The 23,518-nt window shown below is 43.4% G+C and overlaps 1 protein-coding gene across 1 annotated transcript in view; it reads left to right on the top strand.

Moving 5' to 3' along the window:
- Window positions 1-153: 153 nt before the first annotated feature.
- The window catches only part of LOC133121352 (GTPase IMAP family member 4-like), a 53,400-nt gene continuing 30,035 nt past the window's right edge, over window positions 154-23,518 (top strand). The window contains exons 1-4 of the mRNA XM_061230553.1: window positions 154-249; window positions 1,571-1,627; window positions 17,128-17,232; window positions 18,049-18,887. Coding sequence (XP_061086537.1) covers window position 1,627; window positions 17,128-17,232; window positions 18,049-18,887 — 945 coding nt within the window. The 5' untranslated portion in view covers window positions 154-249; window positions 1,571-1,626. The remainder of the gene's footprint in view (window positions 250-1,570; window positions 1,628-17,127; window positions 17,233-18,048; window positions 18,888-23,518) is intronic.

Raw genomic sequence — 23,518 nt, 5'->3', positions numbered from 1 at the left:
ATTGTAATATATAATTGAACGGAGCATGCTGAGGCCGAGAACTATTCACTGTAATAATTCTGTCTAGCAGAAATTGTTGAAACCTATCATTCTAAATGCCGCCCGACAACAGTCTGTACTCCCTTCTGATTGGCCAGTGGTCCCCAGAAAACGCGCAGTGAGACTAGTGAGCGCTGTGCGGAAACAAAGTCCTGTCTGTGAACTAGAAGCGGAGGTAGAAGGATTGGTCGACGTTTATGAAACGATAAGGTATGGAATTGTATTGTCTAAGCCTAAAATAGCCAAAATAATGATTCGGGGGGAGATGCAGGACGGTTGGTTCTTCGCTCCCGGGCATGGCCACGTGGTTTAATTCAAATTGAGGATTAGAAACTAATAGGTGGCTGATCTGCGGTTAAGTGATCTTAAATGCATGAATATAAATTACTTTCTTTTAGCTCATGATTTGGAGTAGCTACTGTTTACTAATACTTGGCGTGTTGAGCCTAAAACGTTACTGTAAATGCACATGCGCTTCACAAATAATGATTTATAATTAAAACTGAAAAGAAGACTTTGACAGGTGAATTCATGAAATGTTCACTTTAGTGTGCTGCACAATACTATTTATATGTTTTGTCTTCTTGAAGTTTTCACTTTAGCGAACCAACTATATTATGAGCAAGCAACTTATTTGGCTAAGGAACTAACTGGATATATAACTAAGATATGATAGTGTACCACAAACAATTCATCTGCAACCTTATAGTTTTGAAACAAATGAAGGTTTAGCTAAACACGCATGATTGATAAAAAGAACGCGTAGCTGCCAAAATTACACCCCAGACAAGCGATCACTGAAACTGTATACTATTGCTTAGCTAGCTAGAAAACAAGACCAGTTCACTATCAGTACCTACAAGAAAATGAGCTATTACTAGTTAGCTTCCCGAATTTACAAATTTCTGGAATTTGAATGCCTGTCGATATCTTTACCATATTTTGTACACAAGCAGACATTAGAAATTTAGATATTCAGTGCTATACTATAAAAACATAAGGTGCTTTGTAATTCTTTTGTATTTTAGTGTGTCTTTTGTGTACATTGTATGTACATCCTCTGACATAAATTTGTTCCAGTATGTGTCAAATTTCTTTTTTAAAGTTTGCATGGGACAATTGAGGCGGCACGGATGGTGCTGTGGGTAGCACTGCCTCCTCACAGCAAGGAGGTCCTGGGTTTGAATCCCCGTTGGCCAGAGCCTCTCTGTGTGGAGTTTGCACGTTCTCCCCGTGTTCGCGTGGGTTTCCTCCAGGTACTCTGGTTTCCTCCGACAGTCCAAAGACATGCAGGTTAGGCTGATTGGAGAGTCTAAATTGCCCATAGGTATGAGTGTGTGAGTGAATGGTGTGTGTGACCTGCTATGGACTGGCGACCTGTTCAGGGTGTATTCCTGCCTTTCGCCAATGTATGCTGGGATAGGCTCCAGCGACCCTGTTCAGGATAAGCGGGTTAGGATAATGAATGAATGGGACAATTGTTATTTTCATTGGATTGTTCTTTTCTATTTTATTATTTTTAATGAATCAGGACTGCTGTACAGCTGAGTGGTAGGCTCGGAAGACCAAGGGCAGAAGCAAGAAAGGAGTAAGTACTGTAACATTTCTGAAATGAAAGCAAGGTCAAGGAACACACTAATTTATTTTAGGTTGTGTACTTTTGGAGTATAATACAGTGCAGTCTATTTAGACAGTGGTACAATGTAGTATGTTCTTTGTCTTCCAGCCCATTGAACTTGAAATTAAACAGTGAATATCAGGCTAAAATGCAGACCATTGCCTTTAATTTGGGGGTATTTAATTCATATTGGGTGAATGAGATCTCTTTCCATCTTGATGAAATGAAAACGAAAGTTTCTTTTTAAAAAGATTCAAGACGTTAATATTGAGGTTCAAAGAAGAGATCTCTGTTAGTGATACAGCAGGATAATAGGTAAGAAGAAAAAAAAAAGAAAGAAAATATTGTGAAATAGCTCAAGTTACCCCGAGCAACATAAAGGGCACTTTGACCAAGATATCAAAACAAAATCAACCAGAATATCAATGTACAAATGTCTTGGTTGTAATTAACCTATAGTCCTGTCTGAAAATGTAATTCATATCATGCTCCGTGAATAAAGCTCTCAATACATCCACGTTTCAACTGAGTTGATAACTGAGATTTATTTCAGTTACTATGAGGTGTTAATTAATGAAGCGTTATGGAACTGGAACCTGTGGTATATCGTGGATATTGGCATGGCATAGTTACCACATTTATCTTTCAAAATTTCACTAAAGAAAGACAAAACAAACTTGAAATGTATGTATTTTTTATGGAACTATGTTGTATGGTAAATGTATTCTTCCGCTGAACAGTAGTTTATTGGTTGCTAAGCAGCGGTATTGTGAAAGTTAGGTAGCAACAATGTATCCCCACTCCACAGATGTTCACAAGTCAACAAATGCAAGTTCAAGTCAAGTCTCAAGTCTCCAGAATGGTGCAGCCTAAACAACAGTATGGCTATAGAAATTAATTACGATTCCTATGCTAATTGAAGATATAGAAACCAGAAGTGTAGAAGACATATTTTGTATATGACAACAAGTATGTGACAACCGAAGAAGCAGTATTATCAGGGGCGCACAAATGTAATGGTTGTTTAATTTGTTTATTCATATATCAATGAGTGGCAGCACGGATGGTGCAGTGGTTAGCACTGCCGCCTCACAACAAGGAGGTCCTGGGTTTGAATCCCCGTCGGCCGGGGCCTCTCTGTGCGGAGTTTGCATGTTCTCCCTGTGTCTCCGGGTACTCTGGTTTCCTCCCACAGTCCAAAGACATACAGGTTAGGCTGATTGGAGAGTCTGGATTGCCCGTGTGTGTGTGTGTGTGTGTGTGTGTGTGTGTGTGGCGACCTGTCCAGGGTGTGTTTCTGCCTTTTGCCCAATATATGCTGGGATAGGCTCCAGCCCCCCCGTGACCCTGTTCAGGATAAGCAGGCTCAGATAATGGATGGATGGATATATCAATGAACGACCATGCCTGAGCCAACGTTTTGGCAAAGCCTTTCTCAAAATGGCTGGAAAAAGGCTTGCCAAATCCTCAGGTCTGGTGTGGTAGGTTATTGATATATCAATAAATAAGATAAAATAAATAACCTCTCTATTTTTAAGAACTTTGTGTGACACATATGACATAATGTAAGCATTTTACCTTGGGCTATAATATAAGATAATGGTCAATAACAAAATATGGAAAAGATACATGAATACAGATTAATCTTAATCCTGGACTAAATGCAGTTTTGTATGCTTAATCTCCAATTAAGTTTAGTCTAGACTAGGCTTAATGTGCATCTGCAACACAAGAATTATAATTCAAAGTTACAAAGTACTAATAACAAAGTTACAAAGTGCTGAAATTTGAATCACGTTGCAGTATTGGTTTATTAATATACTCTTACTTTTTAACTTTTAAATGAAAGGTAACTGTTAAGCATTTACTTTAATCATTCAAAAAAATCTAATGAGGCTAGATATTGTTTATGAAAGAAATCAGGAGCTATGATTTTGGGACTACATCTACATTATGCTATAGGAAAACCTCAAATTCTAAGGAATGCCATTGCACTATTGCATAGTAAAATTATGAATCTTTTCAAAACCGCATGCAGTACATGCCAAACTTGGGTTCTATGGTAGCTTTTAATGTTAACGTCAATTACAAACAAGCTCTCTTGGAAATACAGTTCATATTTGTGTGACACTGGAATACCAAACAATGCGACTGGTACGTAACATTGCCTAACAACACATTCAAAATCACTTGCTGTCCTGCTTGCATATTGATCTTAAAGAGCACACTGAAAGGTATTTTAAATAGTGCAACCGTTGATCAGGCTCCAGATTGTTGAACTACATTGGCAATGGAAATATACGGGGCTTTTCAAGCCAACCTGAAGAAGTTTGGTTTAACGTTACTGTACCTTATGCTTGCGTAGCTTTTCAAGATCAACCATTTGAAGTGCAAGCCAACATCGCTAAAGCTTGGCAGTCAACAAAATAATAAAATATGCGCTTCTGTTATGTTGATTAAACGGTGACATGAACAGTACACTGAGTCTGAAATGCATCATTTGGCCAGCACAATAGTTTAACCAAGTTACGTTAACGCAAGAGTAAACAGCGGTGGGATCAGTTGATAAGGTTAAGTTATGTTCATTTCGATTACAAAGTAGATCTGCAAACGCAGAATAATTTTAAAAGATGTGTGAACATTCCGTTTAGCCATGCATATGTCGTGGACATTGGCACGGCTGGAATGCAAACTGACCAATAGAGACAATGGACTGGTCCTATCCGTTGTATAATTAACACTAGAGCTGATTTACAAATAAAAACAAAACAATGGTGGTCATCATTGCATTACTGAAAAGTAGGCATATTTTAACAGTATTCAAAAGTATATTTGCTTAAATTGTAGCTATGTCTTGACTTAAAGCATTGCAATTTCACTTGCAGTGGAATTTTATTGGTAGCTTATTAAAATGGCTATGAAGGGCGAAGAATGTTACTATGAAAAATGATTAGGCCATGGGGCATAGCATCACGACGCACTTGAGGAATATTATTTGTACATGAAAAACATGTACATTTGCAGAAAATATAGGCCTAAAAATGCGGTAACACTTTACAATAAAGTTCCATGAATTGGCATGAGCAAATGTACTGTAGGTAGGCTACTACTGAAAAGTTAACGTGTACAGCTCTGTTAGTGTATTTGTACATCATTAATTCATGTCAACAACTGCATTAGTTATTGGAATGAAAAAGCCAGTTAATGTACATGTTCATGTTTAACTAATTATAAGTTTATCCTATGGTTTGCTAATGTATAAATATCATGTAACAAAATTGTTAGTTAGTTGTTAAGAAATGCATTACATAATGAAAAGTTAAGTTCATGCTTAATTAATGTATTGTCCATAATTAATTAATGTTAAAAACTACATTAGTAAATGGCAATTGAACCTTTTTGTAAAGTATGATGAAAAAAAGCATTTAGTCTCATTTAAACAGAACACCCACATCTTCCTGCTTAGCTTAATCAACAGTAAGTCACTTTGGATAGAAAGCATCTGCTAAATAACTATAATGTGATGTGAATGTGTTTAAAAATGTGAAAGAACCCTGCCTATAGTCCTGTTCACTTGAAGGCCTTTATCATTAGAATTCCAATGGCCTAAGCAAGCTGTGGCCAAAGCACTGATCTCAGAAGTGCAACAAACAACAAGTAGTAGCATAAAACTACTATTGTATATTTTCATGGCCAACTACCACTGCTCTTTTATAGGAAAAGGTCATTGAAAAACAAAGTAGGCTACATAAAAGTATAGCAAGATTATGTGGCCCTAATGCTTGAAACAGGTCCTATAAATGAATGATAGGGCCTGACATAGAATGTACAGTATGGAAGCATTTCTGGCCATGATATGCTTCCATAGTACATAGTCGCCAATAGATTATGTTGAACACCATTGTCACCAATCCCCTGGATGACTTCAGTCATTATTTATTTTTATACAAATTTGAGTAGTAAAGGTGGCATACCTAACATGTCGGGTAAAAAACACTTTTCCTCACAATGTTCCTAATCGTGCAACTTTCATGACGAATGTGAAATCACTTCAGCTTTTGTATGTGTGTAAAGTCTATTTCCTTCCATTTTGTTAAAATGTCTCAGCATATATGACAAGGTAATGGTGCTCACCAGTGACAGTGTGGTAGGGAAGCTATTGCTACAAGATCCGTCAAGTGTTCAGTAACCAACCGCAAGGAATTGCAACATTTCCTGGGGTTCACCAATTTCTATAGACGTTTCATTGGAAACTACAGCTCTGTTGCTGCCCCTCTGACAGCCCTGACCTCCAGCAAAGTCACCTTCTGCTGGACCCCTGAAGCTGCGTTGGCCTTCCGAGAGCTCAAGAGATGCTTCTCCTCTGCTACGGTCCTGATTTTGCCTGATCCCGAGAAGCAGTTCACCCTCGAGGTAGAAGCCTCCGGGAGTTTCCGAGTTTCTCCACATGCAGTTCCATGTAATTCCAATGGAGGGAAGAAGGAGGAAACTGATGTAGGACTGGAGGTCATGCATTTTAAAATATGGGGGAGTCTTTATTTCTTGTTAAATATGAAAATGTCTCCCCACGGGAGATTATAATAACAGCCAAAACAATCAAATCAAGTCCATGCAAGGGTGAAACAGCAATCCGCAAAGGCTAGGCACAGTAGGGCTGGGCTGAGTCGTAGTCGAGAGCCGGGCGTGGGTCGAAAGCCCAGGGAAGGGTGATCCAGGAGAGGCATCTGAAACAGGCTGAAAGTGGGGGTAGTAGAAGCCTGGCAGGGGTCTTTGACAAGCTGGGTCGAAACTGAAGGCAGGCAGCAGAGGTTGGGTACAAAAAGTGGCAGGCAGAAGCGGTGGTCAAACAGACAGGGTACAGAGCTTGGCAGGCAGAAGACGTAGTCGTGGGATGAAGAAAAGTCAAAATCAAATCAAAACAAGGCAAGGAATAACACTCAAAAGTATCAAGGCACAAGAGGGACAATTTTGCACTTTGTGCTGGAAAGTAGCAGAGCGGACAGCTGTTTAGGATCATGATCATTGATTAAGCGGAAACAAGATGCAGATGGAAGTGATCAGCATGCAAAGGGAATAACACTGGGAACAGGTAGGAAATAGGAGTGGATACTGAACGAGGGATGATTAGTGGGTAATTGGTTAATGTGTTAGTATCTACGCTGATCTAATGTTAGTCAGTTTATAATTAGGAATGGAGGAGCAGGTGAGACTAATGACAGGCATGTTAATTGATTAGTTGGTTAATAACTACACTGGTCTGACGTTAGTTTGATTAATAATGGTTAGTCCTGTACAAGGGAAAACATAGGAATGATATCTAAAAAGGCAGAGACAGTAAGGGAACAGCAGAAATGACACAAAACCGAGCAGGGATCATGTAGAAGCGTAGATAAAGACGTGAATACACCCGATAATAATAAGGATAGTCAGATACACCCTGAAACGTGGCATGGAAAGCAGAGCGTGACAGAAAAATTCCACAGGTTCTGGAACATCTGTTAAGATCGACGTCATCATGAACACCAGTACATACCAAGATATTTAAATAACAAAACAACATTTTCATTTAATCTTTTGAATGCAATTCACTTTTGATTATCTGCTTATATAAGTACCCACATCATATCATGAAATATTAATCCATTAATCAATCAATTTTTATTTGTATAGCACTTTTAAAAAAGGGCCTTTGTCACAGCTTTACAGAGAAACCGGTCCCCAAGAGTATGTCTTGGGCAACAGTGGCAAAGATAAATTCCCTGGCTAACAGGAAGAAATCTTGAGCAGAATCTGACTCAGTAGGGGAAACCATCTGCCACTGGTTGACACTGGTTTGATGAAAGAATGGTTTTAAGAGATGAATAAAAGTACATGAATGTCCAATTAAAAAGTTGGTTCTGCAAAGTAGGTTATTTATGTCGTCGGTCAGCTGATCAATTGAGTTAATGCTAGCTGTGTATGCATTTTGGCTGGAGCCAAGAAAATCCCCCCAGGGAGTTCATTAATAAAGCATTTGCAGTCCTGGAGGAAAGCTTACGGCTAAAGTAGAAAGTAGGATCTGGTGACACGTGACAGACTTGTGAAAGTTGGAAAGAAATTAATAATGGTCTGATAACACAGGATTAGAGAGTATGGTTATGGGAATGTGTGGACTGTATATATTGATCAAAGCCAATAGATTCAATGATAGACTGGAATGCTGATCTGAGAGCATCACCTTCACTATCCATGTGAGTATGAAAATCCCCTGGAATTACAATTTATCTGAATTAAAAACGAGGCTGGAAAGGAAATCAGCAAACTCAAGTAAGAAACCACTGTATGGCCCTGGTGGCCTGTACACAATTACACGGATAAAACTGACAGCTTTTTCTGTCCGGATGTGCAAAACTGAGAACAAGCACTTCAAAATAGTTTAAATTGAAGCCAGATTTAAAAGTAGCATAGAGATTGGAATTATATACAGCAGCAACACCCCCTCCATGACCTGTCAGACAGGTAACATTGCATTACATTAATGGCATTTGGCAGACGCTCTTATCCAGAGCAATGTACAACAAAGTGCATACCTATAACCAGGGTTAAGTGCGCTGAAAGACCCTAGAGGGAAGTACAATTTCAACTGCTACCTGCACAACAAAGATAAGGGCCAGGGCCAATTTGAATTTTTATTTTATTTTTTAAACAAACAAAGCAAAAGTATGATAAAACCCCTTAACTAGCCAAACACTGCTAAAAATACTTATACACAAAAAAGTAAATCACAGAAAGGTTCACAGGGAGGTAGGGAGGGACGGGGAGAGGTGCTACTTGAAGAGGTGCATCTTCAGTTTGGCTTGAAGGTGGGAAGAGATTCTACAGTTCTGACCTCAATTGGGAATTCGTTCCACCACCGTGGAGCCGGAACAGACAGTAGTCGTGAACGTGAGGTGGAAGTTCGGAGAGGGGGAGGTGAGCCCAGCCACCCTACGGAGGAAGCTCATTTTGGCCCCTTGTATACACGATCTTGTTTTTTCGGTCACTACCCAAAGCTTGTGACCATAGGTGAGGGTTGGGATGTAGATCGACCGGTAAATCGGTCTCTTCACCACGATAGTCCAGTGCAACGCCCGCATTACTGCTGACGTTGCACCGATCCGCCTGTCGATCTCACGCTCCCTTCTACCCTCACTCTTGAACAAGACCCGAGATACTTGAACTCCTTCACTTGGGGCAATGACTCGTTCCCAACCCGGAGGGAGCAATCCACCATTTTCCGGCAGAGAACCATGGCCTCGGACTAGGAGGTGCTGACTCTCATCCCGGCCGTTTCACAGTCGGCTGAAAACCACTCCAGTGTGTGCTGAAGGTCATGGTCCGATAAAGCCAGCAGAACCACGTCATCCGCAAAAAGCAGAGATGCAATTCTGAGGTCACCAAACTGGACACTCTCCTCACCTCGGCTGCGCCTTGAGATCCTGTCCATGAATATCACAAACAGGACCGGTGACAAGGGGCAACCTTGGCGGAGTCCAACACCCACTGGAAACGTGCTTGACTTTGTGCCGAGGATGCGGACACAGCTCTCACTTTGGTTATACAGGGACCGGATGGCTCGTAACAACGGCCCCGGTACCCCATACTCCAGCAGTACCCCCCACAGGGTTCCCCGTGGGACACGGTCGAAAGCCTTCTTCAAGTCCACAAAGCTCATGTGGACTGGATGGGCAAACTCCCATGACCCCACCAGCAACCCCGCCAAGGTAAAGAGCTGGTCCACTGTTCCATGACCAGGATGGCAGCCACATTGCTCCTCCCAAATCCGAGGTTCGACCGTTGGTCGGAGCCTCCTTTCCAGCACCCTAGAGTAAGCTTTCCCGGGGAATCTGAGGAGTGTGATACCCCGATAATTGGAGCACACCCTCCGGTCCCCCTTCTTGAAAATGGGGACCACCACCCCAGTCTGCCACTCTGCAGGTACTATCCCTGACCTCCACACGACACTGAAGAGGCCTGTTAGGACAGCCCAACAATGTCCAGAGCATCTCACGGCGAATCTCATCCACACCCGGCGACTTGCCACTGAGGAGCTTTTTGACTACCTCAGCAACTTCCGCAAGGGATATAGGTGCAGATTCCCCCGAGTCTTCGGGCTCTGTCTCTTCCACAGAGGACGTGTTGTTCAGGTTTAGGAGCTCCTCAAACTGTTCTTTCCACCGCCCGACAACATCCCCAGTCCGGGTCAGCAGTTTTCCTCCCCTGCTGAAAACAGCCTGAGACAAGCCCTGCTTTCCCTTTCTGAGTCGTCGGATGGTTTGCCAGAACTTCCTCGAGGCCAACCGAAAGTCCTTCTCCATAGCCTCCCCGAACTCCTCCCATACCCAGGTTTTTGCTTCAGCGACTGCCGAAGCCACAGCCCTTCTTGCCACCCGGTACCTGTCTGCTGCTTCAGGGGACCTGGTGGGAGTTGAAAACCTCACGGACAGGGGCCTCCGCCAGATGTTCCCAGTTCACCCTCGCTACACGTTTGGGTTTACCAGGTCTGTCCGGCAGCCGCCCCGGCCACTTGATCCAACTCACCACCAGGTGGTGATCAGTTGACAGCTCTACTCCTCTCTTCACCCCGAATGTCCAAGACACACGGCCGCAGGTCTGTTGATACGACCACAAGTCGATCATCAATCTTTCGCCAAAGTTCTGGTACCAAGTACACTTATGAGCTACCCTATGCTCGAACATAGTGTTTGTTATTGACAATCCATGACCAGCACAGAAGTCCAATAACAAGACACCACTCGGGTTTAGATCAAGCAGGCCATTCCTCCCAATCACCCCCTTCCAGGTTTCTCCATCATTGCCCACGCGTTGAAGTCGCCCAGCAGAACTATGGAGTCTCCCGGTGGCACCCTTTCCAGGATGCCGCCCAGTGACTCCAAGAAGGCCGGATACTCTGAACTGCCGTTTGGTGCATAAGCACAAATGACAGTCAGAGCTTTCCCCCGAGCGACACGTAGTCGCAGAGACGTGACCCCCTCATTCCCCGGGTCGAACTCCAACACAGTGGCACAGCCCGGTGACTTGTGAGTATCTCCAGACCTGCCCGGCGCCTCTCACCCTGAGCAACTCCAGAAAAGAACAGAGTCCAGCCCCTTTCCAGGAGTTTGGTTCCGGAACCAGTGCTGTGCGTGGAGGTGAGCCCAACTATATCTAGTTGGTACCGCTCCGCCTCCTGCACTAGCTCCGGTTCCTTCCCCACCGGAGAGGTGATGTTCCACGTCCCCAGAACCAGACTGCGATGCCGAGGATCAGCACGCCCAGATGCCCGCCTTTGCCTACTGCCTATTGGGCAAAGCACCCATTACATTACATTATTGGCATTTGGCAGACGCTCTTATCCAGAGCGACGTACAGTTGATTAGACTAAGCAGGAGACAATCCTCCCCTGGAGCAACGCAGGGTTAAGGGCCTTGCTCAAGGGCCCGACGGCTGTGCGGATCTTATTGTGGCTACATCGGGATTAGAACCACCGACCTTGCGTGTCCCAGTCATTTACCTTAACCACTACGCTACAGGCCGCCCTGCCACTACGCACCCAACTCCGATGCCGACCCCTGCAGGTGGTGAGCCCACAGGGCGGCGACCCGACATGACCAATTCGGGCTGTGCCCCCTGTATCCCCATGGGATAAGGGCCGGCCACCAGACACTCGCCGACGAGCTCCCTTACCGGGTCTGGCTCCAGAAGGGGGCCGCGGTTTCGCTTTTTCGGGCGAGGTATCTCTGTGCTTGTGAGGCCATATAATGGAGTCTTTGAATTGCTCTTAGTCTGGCCCCTCCTCCGGGACCAATTGGCCTAGGAGACCCTACTGGGGGCTAACGCTAGTGCTCCCGACAACATAGCTCCCAAGATCCCTGGGACACACAAACCCCTCCACCACGTTAAGGTGGCGATTCCTTGGAGAGGGAACCGAGCACCTGCAATTTGGATTACCTGAGGTCGGCCAAGAGACTTAACCCTGCCAGGCCCGGTGGTCCCTGTTCTTTAACAGCTTCAACTTTAACCTCACCTACCGGCCCAGCTCCAAGAACGTCAAGCCTGACGCACTCTCCAGGTTGCACACACCTCTTCAAGAAGACAAAGAGCCATATATCCTGCTTCCCAGTACCCTGGTGGGTGCTACCCTGCTGGACATAGTCAGTATGGTGGAGGAAGTCCTGAGGGACTGCCAGAGGCTGTATGGTCCAAGGTCCTAGAGTGGGCAACCTTCAAACAAAATGCAGCTGACTTCATTGCTGCATGTCCCAAATGTGCTCAAGGAGAGGCCAGCAACCAGTGGCACCAGGGCCTCCTCCAGCCACTATCTATTCTGCATCAGCCGTGGTCTTACGTCACCCTGGACATTGTTACCGGTTTGCTGGTCTCCAAGGGGATGTCTGTGGTCCTCACCATGATGGACCAGTTTTCCAAATTCGTAGACTTTGTAGCACTGCCAAAGCTACCCTCCTTCAAGGAGACAGCAGAGCTGACTGGTGGAGAAATCCCTGTCTTCCTGGGTCGACTCACTCCCGTGGGTGGAGTAGGCACAGAATTAGCTCCCAGTCTCCTCCATGGGACTTTCACCTTTCGCCTGCTGCCTGGGCCATGAGCCACCCCTGTTTCTTGAGGAACAGAGGGGTGTAGAAGCTCTTGCCGCCCTACTGCTGGTACGTCGCACACACAGAGCCTGGAAGAAGGCCCGCACTATTCTCCTACGCCACGTCTCAGAGACGAAGAGGTTTGCGGACCACCCCCGTCGTCCCACTCCCCACTATTCTGTTGCCGAAAAAGCGCTCGTCCTGAGACATTCCCCTCTGCTCCGTCTGTCACAAACTCACCCCTAGATTAATCAGAGCCTTTACCATCCCCCTTTATTTTACACCATCTACTATCAGACTTTGCGTCCCACCTCCTCTATGCCACAGTGTTCCACATTTCCGAACTTAAGCTCTGTGTCACTTCCCGTCTTAAACTGCTTGAAATTCAGTAAAGACTTTTAGAAAGACGGGATCTTCTCATGAAAACAAGCTCATCTGTGAAGCATGGTGGAGGAAGTGTCATGGCTTGGGCTTGCATGTCTGCTTCTGGAGTGAATCTGGAGTGAATCTTTATTGATGATGGAACTCATGATAGTAACAGCAGGATGAATTTAGTAGTCTACAAAAACATTCTCTCTGCCAACTTAAGGAGAAATGCGTCCAAACTAATTGGGAGCATCTTCATGATGCAGTTATTGCAAGCAAGGGATACAAAGCAGAGTACAAAGCCAAAATAACAAAGTACCACTGTCCAAATACTTATGGACTGCACTGTATATGAAAAAACAAAATCCAGTTTTGTTTACCTAAGCAGGATGGAAATGGGTAACAATTCAGAGACTGCATTGAAATTATATACAAGATAGACATAAAATATTCATGTAGGAAATTCCATGTGGAAACATGATTGCAGAAATGGACTCCAAGACCAAGTATTCATATCTGGATTATTATTAAGTAAAATCTGCTTTTTTTTTGTTAGGATGATCTTTCAAGGTCATTTGAATTTGCCATTTAAAAATCCCCAAAGTACAAATGGTTTAGGTGCCACTTTCTTTTAACCCTCTGGGGTCGGCATCGTCGCTGGCGACAAGGGCAAGATCAAATCAACTTTCTTTTCTATTTGGATGATTAACTTTGTGAGATTTTACCATCCATATGCAATGAACATATTGACAGAAACCTTAGAATCTTGACTTCCTAATGAACCGATTGACACATAATATGAATTGTTTTAAAACGTTTGAAAATAGATTAATAAAACCACTGCGATTTCTTAATCTTTACTCATGAATATGCGAGTTTCGTTCGTGCGAATTCCGGCCCATTTCATTCACATTGAAACGAGGTGATAATTGCACTCCGGTTGGGGAGGCGCGATGCCATGTGCGAAAACGCCTACTGTAAAGCACGATAAAATGACATACAGAAGCAGAGGCTATTTACTTCATTTGAGGTAAAAAATTTTCATCACGGAACACGTTTCATTACGAAAAATGGCACGAATCACTGGACAGGTTTTGCATGCCTTGTGGGAGAGCGGAGATGAAGAAGATGCGAACAACTCATCTGGTACCGACACTGAAGGGGACACTGACGAAGAGCGATGCCATTTCGAACTGCGAAAGGATCCAGCTGAGGACCCTGCTGAGGATGAACTGCATGAGTAAGTGCATTTCTTACGATCATATTGGTAAATACGTGTGCTGTATTGCAACTTCTCTCTGTTCGTCTGAATATTCAGTAACGCGCATTCGTAAGTTTCCACTCAAAATAATACCACTGCGTTTTTGTCTTAGACGTAGGGTACTCGGTAAGGAGGCCTCTTTGTTTGTAGGCTTTATGATGTAACTATGTTATGTTTCCAAACAATTTTGTTTTTATTTTATTTTCAGAGATGAAGATGCAGAAGTACAAAGTAGTAGTATTACACCACCAGCTGAGGAAGAACTGCATGAGTAAGTGCATTTCTTGCGTGTGTATTTCAAATGTGCTGTACGTGATGCTAATTAAATTTTAGCTAATGTGGTTTCAGCATAATTTATAGCTTGTATTATTAGCATTAGTTTTTATTAGTAAAGATAAATAGTTTTTTCTTGCGTGTGTATTTCAAATGTGCTGTATTGCAACTTCTCTGTGTTCGTCTGAATATTCAGTAATGTGGGTTTGTAAAATCCAACACTCTTACCATTGCATCTCAAAACAGTACATACGTGATGCTAATTAAATTTCAGCTAATGTGGTTTCAGCATAATTTATAGCTTGTAATTTATAGTTTTTTTATTTATCTTTACAGAGATGCTGATCAGGAAACACAGCCGAGTTCACGGCCAGCGAAAAAGCCACGCAGGCGTCGCAGCGGGCCTCCACCAAGCTCACAAGCTCCGCCAGTGCTGTCATGGGAAACGGAGAATGTTGCTGATGTGGCTCCACCGGTGATGCGTTTCCATCCTACGCGGCCACCTGGAGTGCAACTGAGTCCGGCACACACGCACACTCCACTGGACTTGTTCAAATTATTTTTCTCTACAGATGCTGTCAAGACACTCTGCAACAAAACGAACAAACATGCTGCCAAGGCAAAAGCAAAAGGGAGCAAGTACAAGTGGACTGACATTGGAGTAGAGGAATTCTACAAGTACATTGGACTATTATTTTACATGGGCATGATAAAGTTGAACCAAATCAGAGATTACTGGCGGAAGGAAAACATTTTTTTGATCACATTCCCGGCAACCATAATGTCAAGGGACAGATACAGGTCTATTTCCTGGAATGTACACATGAGTGATCCAGACAAGGACCAAGAAAATTACAGGAAGCGGGGAACACCACAGCAGGACAAGCTCTTCCGGGTCAAACCTCTCATGGAGACAATTCAGCAAGCCTGCCAAGCTTTCTATCATCCTCGCAGGAACCTTGCAGTGGATGAAAGCATGGTAGCAACTAAAGCAAACACAGGTATGCGACAGTATATGAAAGAAAAGCCAACAAAGTGGGGTTTCAAGTTGTTTGTGCTTTGCGACTCAAGCAATGGATATACTGTGGATTTTGCAGTGTACACAGGAAAGAACCACTTTCAGACAGGACATGGGCTTTCATATAACACTGTAATGTCACTTGTGAATCGTAATTACTTGGGTTCTGGGTATAATGTGTCTATGGACAATTTCTATACAAGCCCAAAGCTCTTCAGGGACTTGCACAAACAAAACTTTGGTGCTTGTGGGACATATAGGGACAACAGAAAGGACTGTCCACGCGCTGCCTGTAATGCTCTGACTAAGAAGTCAAGAAGAGGAGCTCTGAGGTGGATAAGGGAGGGTCCTCTGGTGTTTGTGAAATGGATGGACACACGAGAGGTATCTGTCTGCTCCACAATCCATGCAGCCTTCACTGGGGACACAATTGAACGGAGGGTGAAGCAAGACGGTTTCTGGATTACCAAGAACTTTCCATGCCCCTCGCCTATCATCGATTATAATGCACACATGGGGGGTGTTGATCTGTCCGATCAACTCATACAGTATTACAAAACCATGAGATGGTATCGGAAATAGTTTTTTAATACTTTTTTGGACATTGCTGCAACAAATGCATACATTCTGCACAGAGAACTGTCATCACTGGGACAGCAGGAAGCAATGACACACAAGGCTTTTGTGGAGGAGCTCGCTGCACAGCTGTGTGGTGTCTCACAGAATGTACCAAAGAAACCTCAACCGGTCAATTGTGATCATGTGCCTGTGCCTACAGCCACACAGACTCTGGATGCCAGCAAGATGGCGTCGTATGGTCGCAAGATGTGCACACTTTGCAGGATGGACACTGGGAAAAAACTGAGCACTCCTTGGAAGTGTAAAAGCTGTGATGTCCCCCTGTGCTTGCAGCTGAACAGGAACTGTTTTGAAAAATGGCACGCAAAACTTGGATGTCTTTGTGAATGGCATCTTCATTGCACTATTTTGCACTTCTGGTTAGATGCCAAACTGTATTTCATTGTGATAGGACTTGGGCAGTGACAATAAAGTTGAATCTAATCTAATCTAATGTAGTTTGTGTGGTGATTTCAATTCAATTTCCTGAATCAGAAAATGTATTTGTCTTCTAAATGGCTCACTGAGTATTGCTTTGTCTTAGAGGTAGGGAGGGGTCAGGCCAGGTGTGAAAAGCCTACTTACCTGGCAGGACCACATACCTCATAAATAATCATTGAAAAAAGGCCATTAGCCCTCCCATTGTCAGCTGCTGCTGAAAAATAGTAGTGACAACACTATTTATTTTATATTTCTAATTGGATTTCCAACAATATTTTGTCATCTTTTGATACCCAAGACCGAGATGAACACGTTTCAGTGATCCAAAAATTCTGTTACAATTGTTTAGTGTGTGTTTTTACTCAAGTTCTATGCGTGTTCAAAACTACTGTTTACATTTTGTGTGATTCTAGAGCAATTTGACTCTAACCTACTTACTGTTGCCATATTATTGTAGTTGAGTTTGTGCTCAAAACAAAGACATGAAACACATTGGAATCACTGTATATGAAGTTCATTAAAATGACACAAATGTCAGAGCATGGCACAGTCACCAGTTTTCCTAATTTTGCCATTGAGAGCCCAGGGGGTTAACCATGTGACAGTGTACACCCATTCAAGCTGTAGTGTACTATACCATGTCGATATTATAAGAAATGTTATCAATGAAAAGGTTTTCATGATTTATATTGATTCATTTGTAATTGTGTAATTTTATTTTCCTGCAATGTTACTGTCACGATAATGCATCACTGTGAACAAATTGATTCAGGCGACAATTTCAGTCATTGAATTAAGATGAGTATTTTTCATTGTCATTTCACTTTAAATTGTTCTGTGGAATAATTTGTTCAATCATGTGTTCTCTGATGTTTTCCAGTGTATAATCCAAACAGTATCCTTCAGAAGTGGCCATGGCTGAAGGGCTTAGGTTTACTCATTACTTTTGGATGTGCCCTGATCATTATCATTTTTACTCTGAAAGGTAATAATGAATTTATGTCCTTTGGGTTCAGCCAGGAGAACAGTGCTGGATAACTCAATGAGATAAGCAAATGTAATTGTTCAAAATATGTTTGATAGTATTTACAGAATGTCTTTTTTTCCATCTTTTCTCTCTCTCTCTCTATCTCATTTTGGCTTGAGATAAAAGCTGAACATAATGGTAAATGGCAGGCATTTATATAGTGCCTTTATCCAAAGCGCTGTACAATTGATGCTTCTCCATTCACCCATTCATACACACACTCACACACCGACGGTGATTGGCTGCCATGCAAGGCTCCGACCAGCTCGTCAGGAGCATTAGGGGGTTAGGTGTCTTGCTCAGGGACACTTCGACACAGCCCAGGCGGGGGATCGAACCGGCAACCCTCTGACTGCCAGATGACTGCTCTTACTGCCTGAGCCATGTTCCCCTCTTTTCTAAGCTTCAAAAGGGCTTGCTTTTTTCCCAAAGACAGCTCTCTTGTCTTCATGTTGATTTAGCTTTTCTAACACAAATGCGGTCTTCAACCTAAGGCTAAAACCAAGAGTTGATATTCAGAGCTATTATTGTACAACCAATACATCAAACAGGACACATCTGGGCAACAAGAAACACCTGTCAGTCACATGTTCCAATACTTCTGCTCACCTTAAAATTGGGTGGTCTGATACAACAGGTATAACAATACCTTTGGAGGGGACTGTACAATTCTAATTTCACAGCAATTGTCATGTAATATGTGTGCAGCTGCAGGCTACTTTAATCTCAGTTATGAGATATGATGAATAACTCCTGCACTGTATTTTCTCACAGAGTCTGGAAGGAGACCTGCACTTCATAAACTGTCGATTATGTTGATGGGCAAGACTGGAACAGGGAAGAGTGCAACTGGAAACACCATCCTGGGGAGAGAGGTGTTTAAAGAGGGAGTTTCCCCTGTGGCTGTTAGCTTAAGGTGTGAGACACATAGTGCAGAGGTGGCAGGGTGGAGTGTTACTGTGATCGACACACCTGGGATCTTTGACATATATATTTCTAATGATGAAATCAAGCGTGAAATGGAAGAAAATGTCAATCAATTTTTCCTGCTAGTGGTCAGGCTGGGGAGATTCACATTGGAAGATAGGAACACTGTAAAATGGATCCAGGATAATTTTGGAGAATGCGCTTTGAAATACTCATTGGTGCTTTTCACTGGAGGAGATGAGCTGATAATACCAGTGAAGGAGTTTCTGAGAAAAAGCAGAGATCTCCAGGAATTCATCAACAGCTGTGGTGGCCAATATCATGTGTTTAACAACAGAGAAAAGAACAACCGCACTCAGGTTACAGAGCTTCTGGATAAGATTGAGACAGTGCTGTTTACCATGCAAGGATACCACCACACTACTACGATGATCCAGCAGGCTCAAAGAAAGATACAATCAGAGGAGGAGAGAAAGAGAGAGGAGGCTGAGAGAGAGATCAGAACAGAGGAGGAGAGAAAAAGAGAGGAGGCTGAGAGAGAGATCAGAACAGAGGAGGAGAGAAAGAGAGAGGAGGCTGAGAGAGAGGTGAGAACAGAGGAGGAGAGAAAAAGAGAGGAGGTTGAGAGAGAGATCAGAACAGAGGAGGAAAGAAATAGGCAGGAGATTACCTATATTTCTGTCCTGGTTGGATCAATTGGAGTAATTATTACTGTGCTGATAGCAGTGATATTTGGAAAACACAAAATCCAAATGAATGAAATGGAGATCAGAGGAGAAGCGGAGAGAAAGAAAGAGGAGGCTGAGAGAGAGATCAGAAGAGAGGAGGAGAGAAAGAAAGAGGAGGCTGAGGGAGAGATCAGAACAGAGGAGGAGATAAAGAGAGTGGAGGCTGAGCGAGAGATCAGAACAGAGGAGGAAAGAAAGAGAATCGAGGCTGAGAGAGAGATCAGAAGAGAGGAGGAGAGAAAGAGAGTGGAGGCTGAGAGAGAGATCAGAACAGAGGAGGAAAGAAAGAGAGTGGAGGCTGAGAGAGAGATCAGAACAGAGGAGGAAAGAAAGAGAGTGGAGGCTGAGAGAGAAATCAGAACAGAGGAGGAGAGAAAGAGAGTAGAGGCTGAGAGAGAGATCAGGGCAGAGGAGGAAAGAAAGAGAGTAGAGGCTGAGAGAGAGATCAGGGCAGAGGAGGCGAGAAAGAGAGTGGAGGCTGAGAGAGAGTTCAGAAGAGAGCAGGAGAGAAAGAAAAGTTGGTTTTCATGGTGACAATGATGATCCAAAAGAGGAGAGAAAGTGGACTAAGCAATTAGGGAACTAAGCAATTTTATGAAAATCAGATTCTCCCAGTATGAAACTTAACTTAAAGTCATCAACAGAAAAATGTCCCTTAGTCAGGTAGTGAATTGCAAGCATAAAAACCAAATGCAAACTGAACACAGAGCTGCTCCTTCGCGTCGAAAGGAGCCAATTGAGGTGGTTTGGGCCTCCTCGGCGCCTCCCTTTGGAGTTTTTCCGGGTTCGTCCACCTGGGCGGAGACCCCGAGGTAGACCCAGAGCCCGCTGGAGAGATTATATATCTCTCCTGGCCTGGGAACGCCTCGGGATCCCCCAGGAGGAGCTAGAATGTGTTGCTGGGGAGAGGGACGCCTGGAATACCCGGCTTGACCTACTGCCACAGCGACCCGACTCCGGATAAGCGGGTGATAATGGATGGATGGATGGATGGTTCAAGATAAAAAAATTTGTTTCTTGACAACGTTTCAGTAAAATAAAAATAAAAACGAAAAATGAATATCATCAAGAATAATACATTTCCTGCTTCAGTGCGCCACCAGGGAGGATGCCAGGGTGGTAGATGGGTGTGAAACAGGAGATTACTGTTTGATTTGGTGACAATGCCCATTTGGTTTCCTTCCACATCACATGCATACAAAATAATGCATATTCACCTCATCAGGGACAGGTACCTGCATTTTATATCAGCATTTTACTTCAGGAGGTTTGGGGCATAAAAGCTCATTCTAATACAACATGATTTTATGATTGAAATTATACGCTTCATACTGTAATTAAGACTATTTTTGCTCTGTTAATAAATTGTTATTGATCTGAATTTTGGACTACAAGTTTTACTTCACAAAGGACCAAATTCCTACACATAGCAACACTGGAGTCATTGCTTTAATACAGACATAATTTATTAATTTCACTAATATTAACAGGCACACATGCACATCCTGATACAGTACCCAATACACACATACATGAAGACACCCGTGTACAATACAAATTCTTTAATTACTAGGTATGCAACATCTATGTAAAAAAAAAAGTGCAGCAACAACAGAAATATACAATTAAGCAAAGGGACTGAAACAAGTATATAAACCTGTACCAAAAAAAGGCATTTTACAATGTTCCAATGTTCAATGGTGGGGGCGGGGGCTTGGAAGAACTGTGTGTGTGCGTGTGTGTACATGCATGTGTCTGTGTGCGTGTGTGTGTGCGCGTGTGCGTGCATGCGTGTGTTTGCGTGCGTGCGAGTGTATATGCGTGTGTGTGTGTGTGTAGTGTGTGGGTGCGTGTGTGTACATGCGCGTGTCTGTGTGTTGTGGTGCCTGGGGGTAAATCCTGAGGCCGTGGGTGGGCCCAGCTGAAATCCAAGACACAGGAGTCAGTAATCCAGAAAAAATTAGTCTTTTTATTTTTTCTGTTTTCTTTTTTTTTTCGTTGGGGTATTGCTGATAGCGCCCCCCCTCAGGGCAAGGGTAGTAAAACGGGAGAAAATAAAAGGGCCGTTGAGGCAAAACTAAATTAGGTTCTTCCCAGACCGGGGTATTCTTCAGGGCCTCCTTCCTTCTTCCCTCCGGGGCCGCGTCAGGGCTGGGGGAAGCACACAGAGATAGGGTTAGGTAAGGGGGCTCAATTATCCTCCAGGTCAGTACGGTAGAGGATCTTTCCTCTGCTCTTCCTTCCTCAGCATAGGCGCCGACCGACTCCGTTTGCAGCCTCGACCGCGCCTTAAATATCTTCCCCTGCTCATTAGGGAAAAGAGCTGCAGCTGAGTCAGTAGTTTTCCACCGTGTTCACTTACGTGCGCTGTCCGGGGTCCTGGACCTGCAGGTAGAGGGTTCTCTCTCCATGGTGCTGATCTCCCCATCACTTCCCTAGGAAAATAGACCCCTTCGCATACCTCTCCCAATGCATAACGGTTGCAGGGTTGCGTTGTGCAGGCCCTTCTGGGGTTCTCTACCCACGTGGCGCAACATGCAGGAGCAGGGGCGCCACAGTGTGCATACGCTTCATTTTCCTCTCTCAGCTGATCAAGATAATTGATCTTTGTTTCTCCTTTTCATAAAAGGCAGTGGTCTGAAACTCACTCCAGGTCATCTCCCTTGCCATGCCTTGTGCTTGGTATTGGGAAAATACCTTAGCTGGGCAGTATATGTACTTGCCAGGCACACCAGGGAGTGGAGACGGAGGGGGAGAATTTGTTGCTGGCTGTATTACTGCTACAAAACACAAAGTATGGGGTTACTGACTTAAAACACTAAATTGACAAAGTATCTAAGAGCTGACACAATAACACTCAACAATCACTTCAGTTGTGTTCACGGAGTGAGGCTCACCTTCATCCAGTCGTGTCTCTGGCTCATGTGTGACAGGGGCTGGAGGATGGAAAAGAGGACATATTGTCAGAGACAGAGACATGTGGCGCTGTTGTAGCAACTCCACTGTGAACTTTGAGACTAAGGGTCATCAGTCAAACTATTTTAAAATTTCCACAATTGTAGTATATTATCACAACGGAAGTAAGAAATAAAAAGTAAATACAATGAATGATGGCTCTTCACAGAGTATTTACTATTGGGTAAGATTCAATGCCATACTTTGCGCTACTGCTTCAGTGAGCTCCACAAACACACGCTGAAGTTCCACTGGGACTGGAATGGGGGCCTTCACTGGCGCTGAAGGTACATCAGTACCCTCTGTTCTTGACACAGTGGCTGTGGGCTGCTTTTTGGAGGCTGTACATGGTGCAGGAGAAGATATTCAGGAAAAAAAATCTATGTTAGGATCTAATTTCAGCATAAACAAGTTAAATTATGTAATGGTTATGAATATATTTACCATGCAAGGAGGAGGCATGCACATATACAGGACTGCCTCTGGACACTGTTGATGTGGGACCACTCAGCTCTGAAGGAAAAAGTCACATTGGAAAGAGTCAAGCTCACATTCAAATACCATTTATATCCCTTTTTATAAATGCTATATTTCAGAGATTACAATTGTAAACAATCCATTAAAAGATGTTTGACATTGCAAGGTTCTCTCTTAATAGAACACAAGAGAAAGTAAAGAACACAGCCAGAACATAGCCAAAAAAACAAACCAAGGTAATACAATATTTGTTATGAGAGGATAGCCTCTCCATACCTCTGCCTGTAGACTTAGTTGGTGCTCTGGAGACTGCAGCAGGTGCTGAAGCTGAAGAAATAGACAAGACATTGCTCAGAGGACATGCAAATCATAACTGTTCATGAGAAATAACCATATTTGACAGGTTAAAAATCTTTTGTACAAAAAGATTATTAAAATTTTAACAAAAGTCAGAGCAGCTTAGACCACACAAGCTGGACTTGTAAATGTGTGATATTTGTATGTACTATTACATATATGTAGGATGAAACAGGTGTACAAAAGTGCCAGTAATAACAACAACAACAATAATAATAATAATAATAATAATAATAATAATAATAATAATAATAATAATCGCTACCCCCTCGTAGTAATCTAACTTCGTAGTAACGTTACCCCCACAGCTGCTGTGAACAGCGTCCCTAGATACCACGGCTGCTGTGAACAGCGTCCCTAGATACCATAAAAGTTAACTTCACAAATGACTCCCACTACTAGCTACCCAGCTAACTACCAAAAAGCTTTTCCCATCGACATTACTCGAAAGTAGCTTTTCTTAAACGTTGTGACACTTTCCATTTGCGCAACGAAAGGTTCACAATAAATTCACGTCGTGTTGCTAGGAGGTAACTTACCTCAGTAAGTGGTCAAAAGGAATCTTCGGTTCGGTCGGTTTAAAAATGTAAACGCGAATAAAACATTAATAAAATCCGATCAAGCTCGTCGCTCTCTCCCGTCTTCTCATTGACCGCGGCGAAAAACGGGAAATAACGCCACGGCTCCGTCGGGTTCAACGCGGTGGCCCAAAATATATCGCATCCGTATCATTGAACATTGCAAGTATCATTGAACATGCCGGCTCCATTGCTTGGATTGCTCCATCTCCATCTGCCAAT

This window comes from Conger conger, chromosome 2 (assembly GCF_963514075.1).
Source record: "Conger conger chromosome 2, fConCon1.1, whole genome shotgun sequence".
NCBI lineage: Eukaryota > Metazoa > Chordata > Actinopteri > Anguilliformes > Congridae > Conger > Conger conger.
The sequence above is the reverse complement of the archived record's forward strand: the minus strand, read 5'-3'. Positions and strand labels throughout refer to the sequence as shown.